At 45.3% G+C, this 22068-nt stretch overlaps 1 protein-coding gene across 3 annotated transcripts in view; it reads left to right on the plus strand.

Annotated features, from left to right (window-relative positions):
- Positions 1-22068, plus strand: part of HSPBP1 (HSPA (Hsp70) binding protein 1) — a 409565-nt gene that overhangs the window by 132207 nt on the left and 255290 nt on the right. The window contains exons 1-3 of one of the 3 annotated variants that reach the window (XM_086930302.1): positions 18448-18587; positions 19320-19476; positions 20008-20215. In XM_086930302.1, the coding sequence (XP_086786428.1) occupies positions 19351-19476; positions 20008-20215 (334 nt within the window). In that variant the 5' untranslated portion in view covers positions 18448-18587; positions 19320-19350. Of the gene's footprint in view, positions 1-18447; positions 18746-19319; positions 19477-20007; positions 20216-22068 lie in introns of those variants that run through there. The other 2 variants (XM_086930303.1, XM_086930301.1) reach the window with 2 other exon arrangements.

The raw sequence follows: 22068 nt of genomic DNA on the forward strand, positions 1-22068 counted from the left end.
AGAAGGAACTCATCCTGTTACTCAAGATTTCACAGTCAAACTGGCAAATCATTCCTCGGATAAAGCAGACACGTTGGACTCGTACTTAAAACAGAAACAAAGCACAAGCTTTAATCCAAGTGTTCTAATCAAGCCTCTCCGTTCCTTCCAACACATCTCACACAATGAATTTATGGACCTGGTCAAAACAAGCAGGCCTGCCGGCAGCCCTTCTGACACCTGTCTGCCACAAACTTTCAAGACAATTGTTTTAACAACCTCTGCTGCCACTCCAGTAAGAAGAATCATCAATGATTCCTTAACTACTGGAATATTTCCAGAAGAACTCAAAAAGTCATACATACGCCCTTTACTGAAGAAAACAAACTTGGACCCTCTGAACCCTGATAACTACAGACCCATTACAAATGGACCTTTCCTGGGCAAACTGATAGAAAGAGCAGTGTTCACCCAGATGACACAATTCATTGAAGAGAATGACATACTTTCAGACTTCCAAACAGGATTCCGTCCAGGAAGAGGCACTGAATCTCCCCTCCTTGCCATCTGGGATGACCGAAAGAATAAAGTTGACCGCAACGAGGTTTCTGCGCTTCTTCTCTTGGGCCTCTCAGCTGCCTTTGACACGGTTGACCATGACACTCTGAAACAAAGACTTTATGAAGCCGGCATAGAGGGAACTGCTCTAGACTGGATCGCGTACTAGCTTTGAAACAGAACTAATGTCATCCATATCCCACCTTTCTCGTCCAAACCGTACTCCATAAAAGCAGGGCTCCCTCAAGGTTCTATCATCTCGCCCATGCTTTTCAACATCTACATGAAGTCATTACCAGTACTGATCAATAAATTTCACCTCACGTGCTATAACTATGTAGATGACACACAAATACTCCTTCAACTGGAATGCCCCAAAGGCATTGGAAAACTACCAACTACAGCTGTCTCAGAGCCGTGGATTAGTGGATGACTTGGAGTCATCTCAAATTGAATGCTTCAAAAGCTGAAATACTCACGTGTGGCGATTGGAAACATTACAACCCGCTTGCCACATGGCCTGATGAACTGGGATCACTGCCTAAAGTATCAAAGGAAGTAAGAAACCTCAGAATGACCATGGATTCCAAGCTGTCGATGAATGCCCAAGTGGATAAACTAGCAAGATCAAGCTTTGCTACTATAAAATCGCTGCAGCAAATTTTCCCTCATTTGGGATTTCCACACAAGGTCCAAGCTACTTGTTCTGTCCAATCTCGATTACATCAATAGCCTCTACCATGGATCACCTTTAACGACCATGAAAAGACTACAATGGAATCAGTCTACTCTTGAGACCACATTCCCCTGCCTTGAAAGCCCTGCATTGGTTACCGGTTGCCAGAAGATCCATGTTCAAGCTGCTTTGTATCACCCACAAAGCAATACATGGAATAGGACCACTCTTCATCAGGAATAAAATCACCAAACACATTCAACAAAGGAACCTCCACTCTAAAGGAGCATCTCGCCTCAAAATGCCACCATACAACTAAAAAAAACATGGGTGGCACATCCTTCTCTGTTCAAGCAGCCAAACTATGAAACTCTTTACCCCCCCCCCCCCAACATAAGGTCCACCGACAACCACCTTATCTTCAGAAAACTACTCAAGATTTGGCTCTTCCCCACACAAGCACAATACGCAAACGGAAATTTACAGCATATCCCTCTGTATATATGCATTTGTTTTTACTATAGATATGTACCTATCTTTGTGTATTACTTTCTATAAACATGTAAAATATTATTATGTTAAGAGAAAAAATAATAATAAATAAATAAAAATCCTCTTTGGTCTACATGTACATACTTCCATTGTGCATCTATGTACCTTCCATGTACTTGGATCTGTGTGTCTGTTACTTTTTTTCTTGAAAAAGCATATCCAATGCACTACCCTATTTCTCATCCTGTGCCTCAATCAATATCGTTAATCTAAATATACTTACCTCCTACTGTGAATAATTTTGGAGGGTTACCACATACCAGAGACTAAATAAGCAATGGAGAAAAATATATCACTGTTTTTCCCGAAATGATGATAAATTAACGATGATATTACAAAAGATAAACATATGCTTTGTCACAATGTGACCAACGTTAATATGAAAACATTGAGAACTGTGAGCTGAAATATTTGTGCTTTTTCTTTCTCTCCTTTTCTTACAGAGACCACAATAGGTTCATTATTTTTCCCGCTTCACCGTGGGCCAACTCAAGCCCAGAAGCAAAATGAAGTACCCGATTTTGCTACTCTGTTTTAGGACTTTAGGCATACCACATAGTTTATAAAAATCTGAGAATAATTAGTAGGGACCAGTAGAGGTCCTGAGGAGTAAGCAGGAGGGGACTGCTTACGAAACATGTCATGTCGAACAAGTAGATAGCGTAATACGCTCTACTGAACCCCATTTTAATGTTCCCAGCCAGAGAAGTTAATAAATCATTTTTTCTACTAGCCAGGGAATTTTTTAATTTGCTCTCACATATTTAGATCCCTACACTTTTCACTGTCCTCACACCACACATAGCCTATCGTCACAATACTTAGTGCTCCCGCGTAGCTCGTAGGTCGCAGCACGCCCCGCCCCATAGAGGGACGGGAAGACCGCTATGATGAAGCATGACACTAAGTTCCTTGAACTTTATTAGCAGAAACTGTCGATCTCTCTCGAAACATAAGAGAGATATCTTTGACCTCCTAAGTACAGCCAGCCCAGCAGCCGTGTTTGTAACGGAAACGTGGCTGAACGAGAATTCCGGCCCTGACATCGCCATGGCTCTCCCCAACGATTACACCTTTGTGGGGCGAAACCGTGTTCTCAAAGAGGGCGGAGGTATTGCCATAATCTTCAAAAGAGAATTTTCCTGCAAATGGGAAGACTTAGATTTTCCTAATTGCGAAGCTGGTCTTTTTAAACTTCTTCTCTCTCCTTACTTTACTTTAACTGGAACGCTGATCTATCGTCCACCTGGCTCGGCTGTTGCATGGGCTTCCTCTTTTCCTGAACTCATTGCCCCTCTAATAGTACAATCCACTAATTTTCTTGTTGTGGGTGATTTAAATATTCATTTCAATCTAGCCTCTTGTCCCACTAGCACACGCCTACTACAGGATTTAGCCGCTTTAGATCTTCACTTACACACATGCTAGTACACTAGTGCCTGATACGAAATAGTAACATTCTTCCTTCTCCAAGATGGCGGCTACTTTTCCACCAAACCTACAGACCGACATCTTCTATGTCGAGTATTTCAACTTAACAATCCCTCCTCCTCCGGTCAGGCGTCCGCTCTCGACAGACGGCCACCGGGAAGCAACGGAGGAGGGATTCCTAACCTCGGGTAAGACACTGCCCTCTCCCCTCACTGACTGCATTACTTTCGGCATTGTACCGACTGACACACGCGTTTAACTAACGCGCACATGTCACTTGCTACCCTTACAGCGCACCGCCTTTCTAGAAAACGTACACGTTTTTGGATAGTTTCCTGACTGAGGGATCCCCTCCCGGTCAACACCTGAAACACATCGTTTCTCAGGTACGATACTTTATTTTTGAGTAAAGTTTATTTTGTCTTTACGAACTATACCCTAATAGGCTTACAGGATTTCTACCGATATGTGCTAATTATGGTTTCTATAATCCTGTCATTTCGCTTTGTTCTTTTATTACAGTGTTCTAACCCTGAAGTTAACACGCCCTAAAGATTTTCAAATGAGTGGAGATCACTCGTCTTGCTCATAATTCCACTAGATACCTTACCACCACCTATCAACAATTGTTGGATACAAATTAATCCCAGTGGTAAGGATACTTTTAATATAGTATCCCTTTCATCCATGACTTTCATCTAGCCATCCACAGTTTGGCTCCCGCACGCCCCTTTTTGAAGACGTTCCTGATGATGTTTTTTGTTTTTTCTTCCTCCTCTCACTTGTACAGTCTCTCTCGAGTTTACCCACGTGAGACATCACCACAATTCCAGACTATTCTCAACCCACACTCAGGAGTTGAGTCCTAAGGTAATAACCGAACCTCGCAGAGAGAGCATGTATCCTACCACACCACCGTGGACATCTCACCTTATCCGAGTCCACTAATAATATCCACACACTGCGGTATGAACTTGTCACCAACGCAATTTTTCACTCGTTTTTTACTTCAGCCTGGCCTCACAATTCCATCTTGACACTTTATAACCCTAGGCATGCAGGTCCACCGTGTGTACGTGAATGCTTGCCACAATTTCCTATAAAGAAATAAAAAATCTTTCACTCAAAATTAGCGAATCCCACACCTCAGGCACCACCACTCAAAGAAAACCACTCACTTCTTTAGAGTGTCACTCTCTCAGTTTCTTGAACGTCATCACCCACTACACTTACTGCGTGTTTTTTAAGACGCACATTTCCACTGCATGCGTGATGCACCTGATGTCACTACATGCAGCCTATTTCTGTGATACGACGTACCACTGAATATGTATACACTATGTTTTTGTACCACCAGCCCTGAAGAGTCGTGTTGACTCTACGGCACACGACGAAACACGTGTCGGCATATTGTGACATTCCTTACGTCTGGACTTAATAAATCTTCGCCCTGCTGGGATAAGAAACACACCAAAGAATCTGCTTCTATTGTATAGTTGATATCTGTTTATTGTACTTATTTGTGTTACACTATCTTGTGGTTGCGAGAGCATCGCTGTATAATTACTTTAACTGGAACGCTGATCTATCGTCCACCTGGCTCGGCTGTTGCATGGGCTTCCTCTTTTCCTGAACTCATTGCCCCTCTAATAGTACAATCCACTAATTTTCTTGTTGTGGGTGATTTAAATATTCATTTCAATCTAGCCGATCACTTTATTATTAATTTTTCAATCAAGATATCCGCTCATAATTCTTCCATCACCTCACATCCTCATAAAGCCAGTAGGAACTGGAAACGATTAGACAAGGGCAAATTAAACATCTGCCTTGTAAATTCGAAACCTACGTTTTCCAGTGTGACTACCAAAGAGGTGTCTGCTGTCAGCTCTTGGCTGACAACAGCTTTAGATTCTTGTCTCCCAACCCAGAGAAATAAATCACAGATTCATCATCCTCCGGCACCCTGGTTTAATGATTCTCTTCGCCAGGAAAAATCTCGTTGCAAGAAACTGGAGCGCATTTGGCGTTCCAATTATTGCACGGATAATAAACCAAAATATAAGGCTGCCCTCCTGGCTTACCACTCTGCCTGTGATACCGCCAGAGCTAATCATGCTAATAGCACTATACTCAATGCCCAAAATAGACCGAAGGCCTTGTTTAAAGTAGTAAAAGATCTCTCTGGTGCGTCTTCTTCACCTAAAGATCCCTGCCTGGACACTGCACAATGTAACGCCCTGGCAAACTTTTTTCTGGAGAAAATTGACAAAATCTACGCTATCTTTAATGCTACTCCTATTGTATCAACCTTTCCTGAGTATGTACCACCTATCCCTTCTCTTGCTGATGTCGCTAGTTTAACTCCCACTGTTCCCCAACTCCACTCCTGGGAACCAATCTCTCCCATGCTCTTTAAAAAATATCTTCAAGAAATAAAATCTGGCTCTCCCCTTGATCCTATGCCTCCTCAAATACTGAGCACCTTGGATCCAGCTATACTCCAGATTATTCTGGATATTCTGAATGCTTCATTGATCGAAGCTACTGTCCCTAATGAATGGAAACACGCGATGGTGGTTCCATTGTTAAAAAAGGCCAACGCGGATCCAAACAACCCCTCCAGCTTCCGTCCTATCTCTTTGCTCTCCTGTTACTCTAAAGTTCTTGAGAAGCACGTCAACTCCTTGCTTAGTTCTTATGTTGAATCTTCTAATCTTCTTCACTGTTCACAGTCCGGGTTCAGGGCTGGCTTCTCCACTGAGACTACACTTCTTGGTGTGTCTGAGACCATCAGAAGACAGGTGGACAACGGGGAGACAGTGGCACTCATTTTGCTTGATCTGAGTGCCGCATTTGACACCGTCTCCCATTCCATCTTGTTGTCCACCCTGAAATCTGTGGGTATTGATGGGCCTGCACTGGCCTGGATTGCTAGTTTTCTCTCTAATCGCACTTCTCAAGTCTTTTCTTCTACTTCTGTTTCTTCCATCTTTCCCTCCCCTCACGGTGTTCCCCAGGGGTCTATTCTCAGCCCTCGTTTTTTCAACCTTTATGTGAGACCCCTTGCTTTCTTGGCAGAGCAAGTATGTCTCACAATCTATTCTTACGCAGACGATACACAAATCGTCTACTCACTCTCCACCAATAAACATCTTCCTACGTCTTCCCTACAGTCTGGACTGAAACACATATCTGACTGGATGTACAGACATAAATTAAAATTAAATGGGGATAAAACAGAGCTGCTCCTGTTTGGTCCAAATATATCGCTCTGGGGCCCGCAACACTGGCCTCCTCAGATGGGCCCTCTACCCACCCCTTCAGCCACAGCCCGCAACCTTGGGGTCCTTCTTGACAACCAGCTGTCTCTGAAGCAACATGTTGTAAAAGTCTCCGCCACCTGTACCACCATCATCAGGTGGCTGAGAAAAATCACGTGGATGCTTCCAGCTGACACCCTGAGGACCGTAGTCCAGGCCCTTGTCACCTCACGTATGGACTACGGGAACATTCTACTTTTGGGCGCCTGTAAGGAGGTAATAAAGAAATATCAGGTGGTTCAGAACATGGCAGTTCGCCTTATCTGTAACTTACCTGCCAGATCCTCGGCCGCCATCCATTTGCGCAAACTACACTGGTTGCGAATTGAGAGCCGAGTAAAATTTAAAGCCCTTTGCATAATGCACCACATTAAGACAGGTAAAGCTCCGAAATATCTGTCCTCTTTGGTGCAGCAATATGTTCCCTCCCGTACGTTGAGATCCTCCACACAAAACAAGTTTCAGATCCCTCGTGTCAACAGAGCCAAAATGGGCGGTCGCTCGTTTGCTTTATTGGCACCCTCCTTATGGAATTCTTTACCTCAATTTTTGCGATCCGAAATCTGTTATTTGACATTCCGCAAAGAAATTAAGACCTGGCTTTTTAACACTTAATTTGCACGCCCATTATTCCTCACACCTAGTTCACCTTCTGTTTGTTTTAGCGCCGGGAAACCTCCGGGTAGCTGCGCGCTCAATAAATGCAATTATAATAATATAATAATAATAATAATAAGGGACTCTTAGTGTGTGAGGGGTCTGTTACGCCCACCGCTGCCATGTGGTTTCAATTATCATGCCCAGACACGGGCGCGATAAGTGGAACCACATGTCTCGCTGTGGCGCGCACGCGCACCACTCGCGGGCTTGTTTACTACTTCTATCTCCGTCGCACCACTCCCAGCCCGACTCTGCTGTCCCCCGCCTTCCGGTCCCACCTGCCCTCCTGGCCAGTCTCTGTTCGTCACGCATCTCCTCACTGCCACCCTACTCCCGAGACTCTGGACTTAGGTTCTACTCTGGCCGCCCCTGCTCTTTCCTCCCCTCCACTGCCTCTTCCCACCATGTTCACGTCGATAGTCTGCTCCATGTTCACGTCGATAGCCTGCTCTGACCCTACCTCTGTGTCCACCCTCTGCTCGGCTCCGGGCCCATCCTACCCGCTCCCCTCCCTGTCTGTCCTCAAGTGACCGCTCCCGCCTGTTTTCGCCCCGACTTTCCTGATCGCTGTCTCCTTCTTCCCTTCTCTCTTAGTCCCATTAATGTTCTGCCCTCCTCCCCTAGCTTCGATTCTGCCAAGTATACCCATCTCCCTCCTTCCACCATCTTCTGGTCGACCATATGCTCCCGTTCTACACTGCCTGCTCCAATCCCTGCCGCCACCCTGTTCTGCCCTCCTCTGCCTGATCCAATCGCACACCCTCTTTATCTCTGACTTCTTCCAATGTGTCCCCCTCACCTGCTGCCATCCTACGCTGGGTAGGAGGTGGTCGCCTGTTCTTCATCACTGGATGTGAGAGGTCAGTAGCAGGCGAGGGAATACGGTGAATAACTCCTGTTCTGTAGACGCCGTTCCAGTACGGGTGCCTGGGGCGGTATTAAGGGCTTAGGGCAGAGGTCTTCAATCTGTGGGGCACGACCCCCAGGGGGGTCGTGGAGTCCTGGGAAGGGGGTCGCAGAACAGATTCTGTCAGATTGCCTTAATGGCGTCGGGCTGATTGAGGGTGCTCACGGCGGAGGCCTAATTCACACCGAGGGGAGAAAAACTTCAAAGCCTCATTAACAAGTAAAAGGTCTTTTAAAGACCTGTGAAGTACTCGGGTGTGGCTTTGTGTGTGTCCAGTGAAGCTATTTCAGCCGGGCTCACATACACGAGGGGAGGGTTGGGTGGCTTGGGGAGGAGGCTGTAGTCCTTTGAGTTCAATGGGCGTTGCGCGCCTGGAGTTGTGGGTCCCGCCAGTAAAGCACGTGAAAGGTCCTCATTGGTTCAAGTCCCATGAGCCCTCATACCTGGTGCCTGTGCGGGAGAAATGTGCCTGAGAGTCTGTTCTTTATGGTGAGATGTTGTTACAGCCTGTCTGCACTCCCCCCCCCAACCCCTGCCCCCAGCAGGGAGGCACAGAGATGCCCTCCCATGAGTGAGTAAGAAGAAGGAAGTAGACAGAGAGATACTGACCCCCCCCCCCCCCCCACCTGAGAGAGGCACAGAAAAGGTGGGTGAATGAATGATGGATGATTGAAAGGATGGATGGATGAAGGACGAATGTATGGATGAAAGGGTGGATGGCTGCATGGATGGACGGATGAAAGGGTGGATGGATGAAGGATGGATGGATGGATGGATGCGTGAAAAGGTGGGTGGATGAATGCTGAGTGGATGGATGGATGGATGAAAGGGTGGATGGATGGATGGATGAAAGGGTGGATGGATGTATGGATGGAAGGATGAAAGGGTAGATGGATGAAGGATGGATGTATGAATGGATAAAAGGTTGCATGTATGTAGGATGGATGGATGTGTGAAAAGGTGGGTGGATGAATGATGAGTGGATGGATGGGTGAAAGGGTGGATGAATGAAAGGGTGGATGAATGAAGGATGTATGTATGGATGGATTGATGAAAGGGTAGATGGATGAAGGATGGATGGATAAAAGGTTGCATGGATGAATGATGGATGTGTGAAAAGGTGGGTGGATGAATGATGGGTGTATGGATGGATAGATGAAAGAGTGGGTGGATGAAGGATGGATGTATGGATGGAAGGATGAAAGGGTGAACGGGTGAAGGATAGATGGATGGAAGGAAGAAAGGGTGGATGGATGAAGGATGGATCCATGGATGTGTGAAAGTGTGGGTGGACAAATGATGGATGGATGTGATGTGATGAGGTCTAACAGGCGCATTTAGGGTTGTCGATAGTTGTTGATGATGAGGAGTACCAGTTTCTAGAAACTTTTGTTGGAAGGGGGTCCTTACGCCTAAAAAGGTTTTACAAGGGGGTCTCAGCATCAAAAAGTTTGAAGATCTCTGGATTAGGGTCACACACAAACACACACATTCTTAAATACATACTCATACATATATAAACATACATGTTAATATACACCGAAACAAACATACATACTCACCGACTAAGACTCCTACATACATATAGATAGATACACATATACTGACACACTCCCAGATGGGCATAGATGTGTTCTTGTTGATATTTTTACATATATATACATTAGAACATGCAAACATATATAATCAGTCACATACCTTATACACAGGCACCTCCCTATACGGATAAATCCAAACACATACTCAAACACCAAAACACATGCATAAAGGTATACAGCTACAACCATACATGCATGGACGGGCACCTTCTCGCGTGCACAGTATTTTATGTTAATCTTTCTTCTGCTAAGGCACAGACACTGAAGCATCATGGCGCCGTTTTACAGACTTCACAGCGAAGGGCCAGATTCTGCGTTGTTTGCGTTTAAAGGGGTCGCGCTCTCCTACATCTTCAGGTAAAGCCCATCGAACTGTACGACGTGGCCCTGCCTCTGGCACGGGTGCCTCACACTTGGGGGCAGATCTTGAGGCTGACACTCGGTCTTGGGTGCTCACAGAAGCACCCTGAAGCAAGGTAATAGCTAGAACGCTAGACGAGGTGCGCACGAATATTTAATGAGCGAGACACATCGATGTACATGGCGCATTTTTCATACGAGTAACCAGAGGAGCCTCGGTGTGCACTGACCTTTCAACTCTTATTAAAATGTAATGCACTTGTCTGGCTAAACTTATAAGACTCTGGAGAAGACGGCTATAAGATGACACGTGGAGTGGCAAGCACCCAAGTGGTTGATGATGTAAAAAAGCACACACACATTTCACAGGGAGCTATGAAATATGGGACACATTTCAATGGTTCCTGTAATATAAGGAATACTTTTCATAGGGCGCTGTGAAATATGCATTTGATCATCTTAATGATAGCCACAAACAACTCTGCACAGCTTTACAGTGGTCTGTTGGTCAGTCAACATTCTAGTCAAGAAACGTAAATACACCTGAGCCTTCTAATTCCTTAAGTGCCCATTGGTATTTGCACCTTGTTACTATTGGTGTCTCAACAGACCTCACACTTCGCCCCACCCCCTTTTGCGATTGTGAATATAACTACCTGTACAGGTCCGCCTTCACACTTCTTGATAATTCTCTGGTTATTAATAGTTGTTCAACTTTTGCAGCCGCTTACAAATTTTAAATATAAAACCTATCATTCGATCCTTGGTGATTGTGGGCATTCTTCTCCTAAATATCTTAACCATAGCTCCTTCGCCTAGTCCATTGAACATTTGATACATCATCTTCCATGTCTTCAGTTGAAGGTCTTGAACACCACTCCATTACATTTTTCATTCTTTTCACCTCTGTTCTTCCTTCTCATAGTCCTTACTAATTGTGACATCACTCTCCTTCTCCTGTCGCTCTACCTGCTTTTCAAACATGGTAGTTTGTAATTATAATGTTTTCCCAGCCACTCCTAAATTAAAATGCTACCTATGATCACAGTTTTAAATGGTATGCTTTCCGCTAAACGAAGAGAAAAAAACTAATAAAAAACATAATTTGCAATGCCAATAGCTCCAACTTTCACAATTGCGAGACCTATTGCATTGCAAATGCTTCTTATTTAAACCCAGTGGAACCCAACCTGACTCCATTGAGTGTTTAGCGAAGTTATAAGAATGGCTGGAGGATGCCCTAGAAATTCAAAAGGTGCAAACCATCAGATTGGCCATACATGGCCACCTGAGGAAGATAGATTTGATCCCTTTGACCACTACCTTATTCAACATTTCGACTATGCAACCAAGGAGGGCATGTTCACCAGTGTAAGAGAGAATACAGAAGAGCTGGGAGTAGGTCTACCATTGAGTCGCAATTCTCACTCCAGACTGTATCCAAGCCCATGAAGTCTTCAGAATCGTATTGCAGCATTACCTTGGAGATATGTAAGGGTAAGCCTGCCTGCAAACGCAGTCTGAACATGCCTGCCAACAGGACGTCACCTGGTTTACCAACGACAGAGAAGAATCTGCAAGGATCTTCATTGAGGAAATCTTAACGGATCGAGAAGGCCCAGGAGCCGTGAGGTCATGTGAGGCAGTAGCCAAAAACAATTGCAAAAACACCTGCGTTGAAGAGGTGTTTATCACCCTCAGGCATCGAGAAAGCGGAGTGTTGTAATCCACCTTGGTACACCCCGCACCCCCACCCATCCCCTCTACCCTTGGTACGAGCCAGGCTGGAAGGCATGAACATTCCACAGCTGACTGGAACCTGTGATGGTGTTGAGGCTGAATAAAGAAGTCTCCTAACAACTTACCTGTACGTTTCTTCTTTGAAACACTGGTGACGCAACACTGAGCATGCATTGTCCCAAGCCTCTTTCATAACCTGTGCCAGTAGTGATGACTTCAGTAACCCCATGGGTGTCTCAAGCAACTCTGACTTACACCCCAGATGTGGTGCCAAGAGTCATAAACTGGATCTGCTAATCCTTATAATGAAACTGCTGGAATTATCCTTTTAGCTAAAGTAGTTCCAGAGATCATGCAATTTGAATCCCTGGTGACTCGACTTTCCTCTGCCCATTGCGAGCGCCTCAGAGCCCACAGTTGTGGGTTCTGAGATACAGGCCCTCTACTTTCATTGGCCGGCCCACTACATTCATTAGCCAGCTGGCAAACTAGTTAGGAACAGGTCTTTGAGTAGCCTGGTAGCTATTAGACTTTAGATTTCAGTGACTGCCGTCTCAACACCAGGCATGAATATCAAATTTGCTAGCATTCGCACCAAGAATTTTCAATTCTATTAAGGAAACGGAGGCAAGATTATGCTTCCCTTTCTTTACTGCAAAAACAACAGCAGCCAATAAAATTGTTTTTTACATATTACAACTACATTCCCAGAATGCTTTGTACATCCATAACAATAACCATAGAGACTAGCCCTATATATAGTTTGTCACTCCTGAGCACTTCCTCTTTCTTTCCCAACGAGCAGTGATCAAATCCAAAGTCCAAAAGGTAAACCATAATGAAAGTTCATCAAACAGCAAACACGAATATTGAAACCAAGGCATCGGTCCCGAAGCAGAAGATCGTAGGGCGACTCCTGCCCAGGGTCCAAAGCGACAGCTCATTCACCTTTTTGGTCAGCACCTGAAATTAAATGACAGACTCATAATAACTGACATAACCTGAATATCAGGGAGGGTAACAACATGACAGTTATCTACAATAAATGCAATGTGGGCGGGATAATCTTCGCCTCCATGTCCTTAATAGAATTGAAAATTCTTGGCGCGAATGCTAGCAAATTTGATATTCTATTACAGGACCAGAGACTTCAGATTATGCTAGTTTAACACTCTAGAACCACAGAAGCAACATCACCCACGGGTTTATAATAAAATTCTTTGAATGTAGAAATAGCTGACCAGTCAGCCGCTTTCATTAGATCACATATGCTGGACCCCAGCATAAAGGATTTCGAGGCCATAGCACCTCTGACTGAATGTGCACCAAACAAGGCTGTATCAATGCCCGCCTCTGACATAATGTATCTGAGCCACCTGGCAAGTGCAGCGGAGGTAACGGGCTTGAAAGGTTTCTGCAATGCAATCAATAACCTTGAACACCCACAGGTCGTAATGCACTAGTACATTCTTCATATACTTTAAGGCATTTCACCACACAGAGTTTATCATTTGAGAGATAAGCATTGTAATCAATAGCCCTAGAGAAAGTTTTTGTTCTGGCTGTAATTACAAAAGACACTCCTTCAGGAAACTATATTCTGCCTGATAAATCTAGAACCTTAATATTCAAGACTCGCCTACATGCTGTTAAACAAAGAAGCATAGCTAACTTCGCAGACAACTTTTTTTTTGACAACAACTCATTACTTGGCCAATTATCAAACAACGTTAAGACTTTAGATGCATCCCATAAAGACGAATACTTAGCCTTAGGTGGATTAGATACTCGGATACCTTTCAACAGCTTACAAACTACAAGGTGCATACCCACTGGTCTTCCCTCGATGTGTGCATGACCTGCCGATTTGGCAGATCTGAAATTATTAACTGATCTATAGGACAAACCCTCTGTCGCTTTTTTGGATAGAAAACTCACAATGTGGGAGACGTCCGCCTCCACGGGATCCAAGTGTTCTGCCAGGCACCAACCCAACCACGCTCTCCAAGCTGATGCATATCGGTTCATGGTTAAGGGAGCCCATGCTTGTTGGATGAAGCCTGAAGCCTCCTCCGAAATTCATGGCAATGACCATTGTTGCCTGAAAACCTCCTAGCCATCAGGGATAGCTGCTCCTCTAGAGCCATCAGGGATAGCTGCTCCTCTAGAGCAGCTATCCCTGATGGAGGGATGCAACTCTCCCTGAGGGCCCTGGAGCATCTTCGGAAAAGACGGAAGGAGGAGAGGGAAGTCGCAGGTTAATTTCAGAAGATCCGGAAACCAGCGTAGGGACCTCCAAACTGGAGTAATCAGAACAATCTCCGCTGACTGCAAGAGAATGCAATTGGCCACCCTGGGAATCAGGACAGAGGGAGGAAATGCATAATTGAGGTTCAATGACCAATCCTGCATGTAGGCATCCGTAGCTTTTGCTAACAGATCCTGTCTCCAACTGAAAAACACATCCAGCTGACGATTCAGTCTGGATGCGAAGAGATCTATGTGACACTGACCCTTAAACTGATTGAGTCAACTGGAAGAGCGACGGATGAAGTTTCCAGTCGCTGTAATCCTTCAAATGACGAGAATTCCAATCCGCTATCGTATTGTGTCGACCCGAAAGATATTCCGCTATCACCGTAATGTGGTGAGCTAGGCAATAATGGCAGAAGTCCTTTGCGATCTCCGCCAACATTGGGGATCTAGTGCCCCCCCCCCCCCAGTTTATTTATGTACCTCACCGCGGAGATGTTGTCCATCCGTAGCAAAATGCAACAGGAAACCTTGGGCGAGAGGGTGCGAATCGCAAATGATCGAGACAATTGATGTGCAGTCTCAACTCCTGAAGCAACCATCTGCCTCCCGTCGTAATTTCCCCGCATCGAGCGCCCCAGCCCGAACGGCTGGCATCCAATTCTATGATCACTTCCGGGCAAGAACCGAAAATCGCTCGCCCGTTCCACGCATTGACGTGGGCCAACCACCACTTGATCTCTTCCCGGGCTTCCTCCGAGAGGGGAACCTGGTCTGACTAAGAGAGTCCTCTCTGGAGATGTTGAATTTTGAGGTGCTGAAGCGCCCAATAATGTAACGGTCAGGGAAATATAGGCTGAATGGATGAGGCTAAAAGACCCACTAGTCGTGCAATCGTCTGAAGTGACATCGACTGTGTTTCTAATGTCTTCCGAAGTTCCTTCTTCAAGTCTCTCGATTTCTGCTTGATGTCGTCGAGGTAAATAATCAGACGAACACCCTGTTCCCGTAGGTGAGCAACCACCAGCTTCATCAACTTGGTGAAGCTCCAAGGAGCTGATGAAAGCTCGAAAGGTAGGACCAAATATTCCAGGCGCTTGCCGCGCCACAGGAACTGCAAGAACCGACGGGGAGCAGGAAATATCGGGATCGTCAGGAACGCGTCATTGACATCGAGGTGGACCAACCAGTCCCCTTGTCTCAGAATGTCCGTCAGAAGATGGATTCCCTCCATCTTGAAGTGTCTGTAAAGAACGAAGGAGTTGAAATCTCTCAGGTTGACAACAAGTCGGTAGTCCCCGCCCCTCTTCTGGACTAAGAAGATGTTGCTGCAGAAGCTCTCTGGCTTGCCATCGCAATAGGCTACCGCGTGCTTCTGCAGCAAATCTTCTATCTCTTGAGCTATAAAAAAAACTCATCTTGTCGGGAAAAAGACAGAGGTGTAGGAAAGGCTGTATGAAGGGGAGTCTGAAAAAATTCTATGAGAAACCCTTGTACCGTCTGTAGGATCCAAGGGTCCTGAGTAAGAACAGACCAATTGCATAGAAAATGTCGAATCCGGCGCCCCCAGGGGACACAAAGACAGAGGCATTGGACTCACCTGAAGTAATCTGAGGTTGAAAGTTGCCTCTTTGACCTCCCTGGCGGAATCTGCGACGGCTGAAGCGTCTTGTGGGGTAGAACGCACCTCCCCTGGTGGGATCTTGAAAGTCTCCTCTCCCCTGGCCGTAACCGCCTCTGGGTGAGTCCTGATGGGATGGTAGTGGCGGCCTGGCGAGCGGCCCCTGCCTCGCCCGTCCCGTCCAAAAAGGCTAGCCTGGAAAACTTTTTTAATAATGGTATTGCGCTTTGTCAAGCGAGGTGAAGGTACCTACATATTTTGATACATCCATCACAAACTTATCCCCAAACAGGAAACCATCCACCAACGGGCCTGGTTCTGCCGAGGCTAACTCAGTCAAGTTGTTGTCCATCCGCATAAGGAGCGATTTCCTGCGCTCCGAGTAAATGGCACAATTTGCGTTTCCTAGGAAACAAATGGCACGCTGCGTCCAGCCCGCGAGGATATCAGGGTCAACAGGGGTCTCGTGTATTTAGCGTGGAGAGCCATCTCTAAGATCTTCGCTAGGGGACCAGCGGTGTCCAAGAGCTTATCTTGGCACCCATGCCAGGCACAATCAATGCCTTTAGGGTCCTTCGTGAACTTTTTAATAAACGCCAACATAGTAGGGTCTATTTCCGGTGTGTCCGCTACCTTGTCCGGGACGTCAGGACAAGGACACTCCGACCGTAAACGACTCTGCACGTCCCTGTCGAAACGGCTCTGAAGCTGTTGATGCAAATAGTCCTCCACCTCTGATGGAGGGGCCCAATCCGTTGACCGCAGATGGATAATATCCTGCGGATTGAAGTCAAAGGGGGTAGAGTACACAGGAGCACAGTGAGGCTCACTAGCTACCTTCTTGGCCTTTTTCTTCTTGGGGGACGCAGTGTGGCCTGAGAAGTCTGTGTCCGTGTTGGAATACATCTTCGAGGACGACGGAACACGAGCAGCTGGCCCTGCATATTGGTGGTCCGTAACCGATGGAGGGGGAAGCTTGGACAAAGCTTGGGAATGCGGTCAAGTTGCTGCCATGGGTTGTGGCTGATTGTTCATCCCCCTGGGACCCGGTGCCGGTTCCTGAGGCAGCATAAAAATGCCTCTTTGCAAAATTCTCCAATTGCGCAGTGATAGGTTTGAGGGCCGCCGCTAGCGCCTTGTTCACTGTTTGGGGGACTGCTACCTCAACAGCTTTGTTAACGGATTGCTGCACCGACGTGTCTAAGGCGTCCACAAGGTTGTCCTCAAGGAGGGAGGCATGCTCCTCCTCATAGTAGCCGTACTCGTCCTCCTAAAAATAGGTCGTCCTCCATCGCAAGGGTACTGCAAATTAGGTACTTGTATGAAAATCAAAGATTCCAGAGGAATCAATCAAAGGGGGAGAAAACCCTTATTGTGCAAAGAATCAATGAATATATAATGTTAATATTGCCAATAGTGCTCCTCAGAAATGCTGTAATCAGGTTTAGCAGCCCTCAGGGGGTCAAGAGCCAAAATAAATATAGAAGCCTGCACACATCTTGGACCTTCCCTTACTGTACAACCCAGGCCAGGCAGAGAACACGGCAGGAGATGGAGACAACCAAAAACTCCAAAACGTGCTTGAAAAAGAGAGCGGAGCGAGGAGGAGGGACGCCTCTTTGCTGGGGCAGCTGTTGCGCTTTACCAAAATGATAACATAACATAAAATATTGGGCATCGCGTAGCCCAAAAGAAGCCCAATTGGGCTCTGAGGGAACGGGGGCCCGTATTACAAGGCACCGAAAGAGGCTCGGCGGCCGTGGAGAAGCAAGCGGCACGGACTCCGGGAGATAGAGGTACCCTGGTGGGAGCGAGGCGCGTTCAAAAGCTTTGTATCGCTCGCCACCACCAGATGATCCCAAACACCGGTAAGCGACTGCACGTGGTGCGCGCGATGGAAATATGCAAAGCTTTCAAGTACAACACCTGTGCAAAGTACTCAGCGATAAAGGAGTCAAGACAGGTAAAATAATGCCTGAAAGTCAATAACATACATAAGCACACAGTCAAAAACATATATAAGCATATGTTAATAACAATAAGGGACTTAACTCTGCTGCGAGCAGCAAAGAAAGAGGAAGTGCTCCAGAGTAATTACTAGAATATTTATCTACCAGTAAATAAAGTCCTTTTGATTTTGAAAAAGAAGAAGTCCTTTTGATTTTGAAAAAGAAGAACTGCTTTGATACTGAAGTGTTTACAGGTTATTTGTTGATTACACTGTTTCAGAGTTTTCAACACTACACCTCCTCCTGGAGTAAGCTTTGACAGCTTGTCTCCTCAACACTTACAGCCAAGAGTTGTTTGCCATCCTTTTTTAGAGCAACGTTATGGGGGCCCCAAGACACCAATGTAAATTACAGTAACTATCACAGTTATTGATTGCCCTGTTACATCCGACTGCCGTGGGACCCCCAAGAAAAAGCCTCACTCTGGCATTGCTGGGTGTGGGTGCAGAGTCCTGTACGTTGCTGTCCGCACAGCAAACTGCCCTTGAAGCGCTTCCTGCTCGAATCGCTGCCCGTCTTCGCTAATTTCCCTTCCCACACCCCGAGGCCTTGAGCAAAAGCAGAGTATTGAGGAGCAGTCAGGAGCGCTCTTTCAAGAAAAACGGTAATAACGTAGCACCAACCGCCAAGTCATATCAATGGAGGTGCCTTAAGAAGAGTTGCTCGGCATAAAGCAATCAGAACTTTAGAATTCTGTGTCTTGTGATAGGATTGGCTGCCATGCTTTCAATGCTCCAATCCTAGATCGGTTTAAAAATGTGCGGTACCCCCCCGCTTCTAGACGACTCTGGAATATGTTTTAGCCTTGGGATTGGTTGCTGTGCTACCCGGAAGTGCTGAAATTACGGACAAAATTACATCCGTTAAAAGAGCAGCACGGTGCGACAGAAATCATTAGGTTGCTTTCACGGCCGATCCGTGTAAGTAGTGGACGTGTGGTCACCTTATGCGTAGAATTCATGTTGTAGCTTTTCTTAATTTTGTATTTCAGCGCCCCGAGTATCCCTTTTGGCTTCCAGACTGACTGAACATTTCAAACGGGCATTGGTTGTTCAGCACAAAAGCTATAAATAATAAGGTGAAATTGATATTGATCGATATTTAAACTATGTGATCTTACACGATTAATATGTTTCCTTCATAAAATTATCTAATACTGTAAGCACAAATATGTTTGAGCAGCCTATGTCCATATGTACAGTATGTATGCGTGTTTATATAATACGCACATTCGTATATGTTTATGCTTAAAAATATCACGTAATATTTACGAGCCTGTTATCTCTTTAAGTCTGTGAAATATGAGTGTCCGCTACATCCCGCGCCTAATCCGAAAGTTTTAGGTGACCGCCTTAGGGTCTTGCTTATATATATCCAATACAGGCAGCCTACCTGACAAACCTTCTGACGACTACACAGGTTCAACTTTTCTGTATAAACAGAGAAGAACATAAACCCAGAAAGCGAATAAAGTCACGAATGACTAGCAGAGAAAACATTTTCATACTGTGCACGTACACAGAGACACATGTAATCGGTCTCGAGCATTGTGCTCTTTCATAAATTAATAATGTAGCCCAATACCAATACTTTAGATACAGCAGGGATGCTCATGTGGACATTTGATGTACTGTGATTTATTTCATTTGCAGATTCACAGTCTTTGAGCCCATTTTGGTCAATATGGCTGAAAGGGGTTCGGGGGGAAACAGGAGGCACCCTCAGAACATGCAAGGCCTCCTCCACTTGGCCATTGAAACTGGAGCAGGAGAACAAGATGCTGCCGTGGCCAATGAGATGTCTGAAGAGGTATATTGAGCATTTAGTTTGTATGAAGGGCTGTTTCTTAAAATTGGATCCCATGCATGCTTTATGAGTGATTTAACATAAAGAGCTAAATATAGAGCTTTAGGGAACAGTTATCTTGTTGGAAGTGTGCGACCAAGCAATCCTTGTGAGCAGGGAACCTTTCTCTGTAAATCAAAAATGTGTTGGCACGCAGCTTATCCAAATCTGTGTCTGTTGAAGGCACACCAAACCCATCAGTGAGAGCGCAGATGTATTCTACTGTAGACATTGAAGGCCAAATGGTTTTAGCAGGTATTCCGCGTATTGTGGCAATAACCCTTTTAATAAATGGTATTGAGGTGCCACGATCAGTAGCTGGTGTTTGCTGATGTGACAGGGCCTGTAGCTCACAGCCAGTTTCTCAGATGTTAGTATTTCTGATGTTTTTGGCTTAGAGCTTCTGTGACCTCAAGATGGTTAATAAAAGACACGTCGACTTCTTGCCAACCTGACAAAGGTGCTTTTTTTTATCCTATTAATTGAACATCTCAGAGGAGGAAGTGGCTCCAGGAAGCGATGAGCAGTGCCTTCCAGGGGCAGGTGGATGAGGTTCAGCAGTTGAAGGATTGCCTCTTAGATCTAAAACGAGGGGCTGACGGAGGAAACGAGGAGGCTGAAAATCAGCAGGAAGAAGAGGAGAGAAAGGAGCGAGCCCTGGAGATGCTGGCAGACTTGTGTGAGAATATGGACAATGCTGCCGGTAGGTGGATAATTGTGCACTGGACAAGGATTTCCGACTACACTTAGGTGATAGGCAACCAATTATCTTATAATGAATTTTGACCTAATATATAGGCTATATGTTGCTTGCTGAACTCATGTAATTGAGATCTTTTAGTGCTAAACCAGACCTTGAAAACCTGCTATCTTCAGTCATGGAAGCATTATAATAAAATGTAATAATCTAGCGTTTCTTTTGGATGGGCTCCATCAGTTAGACATATTTGTGATGGCTGCTTGTGCCTCTAGTTTTTTTTTTTTTTTTTCAAGTGTTGTGGTTTCCATTAGCTACTATGGTGTTGTGGTGGCACAAATGATATTTATGAAAAATCAATTCTCTCGGATAGAAATGCATTATGTAGTAATATGGCGATACCAGATTACATGAGCCGCGATATGGTGTATTGAGAGGTGGTGGAAATAACTGGAGAGTAGTGATACAAGGACAGCAACATTACACTATGTGCAGGTTTGTAGGTCGTGAATTTTTATGGATACAGAAAGACGTGCGGGCTGGCAAGCTGAGACAATGGAGTTCCATCATGATGAGGTGATGTGATCATATTGATTCAAGCCCTGCATGAGACGCGCTGTGGTGTGTAGGATTCCCTTAAGGCTACCAGTGAGGAGCCTGGGAAGTCATGAAGTAGCGCATTCCATCAATCAGATGCAGGAATACAAGGGCATGCACAGAATTATTGGAAGAAACAATATGGCTTTCTTTTGAAGAGGGAGCTGGTACACGAGAGAGAGGTGATACTAGGCCCTCTTAGGGTTTTTGGCAATGTGTTCCTTGAGACAAAGGTTATGGCATTCATTGAGAGCTAGGCTTGGAACTAGCAATGTTTGTGCACAAGAGTACACGTATCTGTGAGTTTTACAGATAAAGTCTAATCAAAAAATCATTGTCCATATCTGTGCATCCATATTATGAGATGTCCCTATTTTATTTTCTCAGTCCAAGATGTTCACGAAGACTTGTGGATACAGCAGTACAGTCTTGATACAGTATACAACAGCCAAACGCCAACACGTGTTTCGTCAAGGGACATTACCCAATGACTTCTTCAGGGTCATTGTGGTTTTCCTCTTCCCACTTATCTTTTTCACATTCTGGCTGAGGTGGATTTTTCTTTCACTTGACACATCTTGTGAGCGTCCGGTGGAGGTAATTTATGTCCTGACTTGGCTCCCCTTTGTATGGGGGTTATAATTGGGTACAAATTTATTGTTACAGCCCTGAAGAAGTCATTGGGTAATGTCCCTTGACGAAACACGTGTTGGCGTTTTTGATTAGACTTTATCTGTAAAACTCACAGATACGTGTACTCTTGTGCTCAGGGAATCCTACATGTTTGTACTTTTGTGACAACAGTTACTTTGTAATTGTTGTTTTTTGACAGCAGTGGGTGGTAGCTGTCCTTGGTTCCCTTGAGGCCACTTCAAAATAACCTCTCTCGTACTTATTGCTGCATGGGCTATACACTGGTAATACCTCACCACCTGTTTTTCTAGTTTGTGAACTAGCAATGTTTGTGTTATTGAGCCAGGTGGCTGTTCTTGGCAAGTAATTGGAATTATGCCTTTATTGAGCTTTCGGTAGGCCCTGGGTATCTAGGTCTAGATGATGTGCAAGCAGTTTTTGAGGCATTGGATGTCTGAAGCAGGGGAGACTTTCAAGTAGAGTCATCTCCATATTAGTGAATCTTGATGCTGTTATCTGTAGATAGAGCACCAATTGGCTTCATGTAAAAGTTGAATATGACCAGAAACAATATGAAATACTGGGGAACTGCACATGTGAGAGGGATCGTTTGTGATCTGCAGGTGTCT

This window comes from Lissotriton vulgaris, chromosome 7, assembly GCF_964263255.1.
Source record: "Lissotriton vulgaris chromosome 7, aLisVul1.2, whole genome shotgun sequence".
Taxonomy (NCBI): domain Eukaryota; kingdom Metazoa; phylum Chordata; class Amphibia; order Caudata; family Salamandridae; genus Lissotriton; species Lissotriton vulgaris.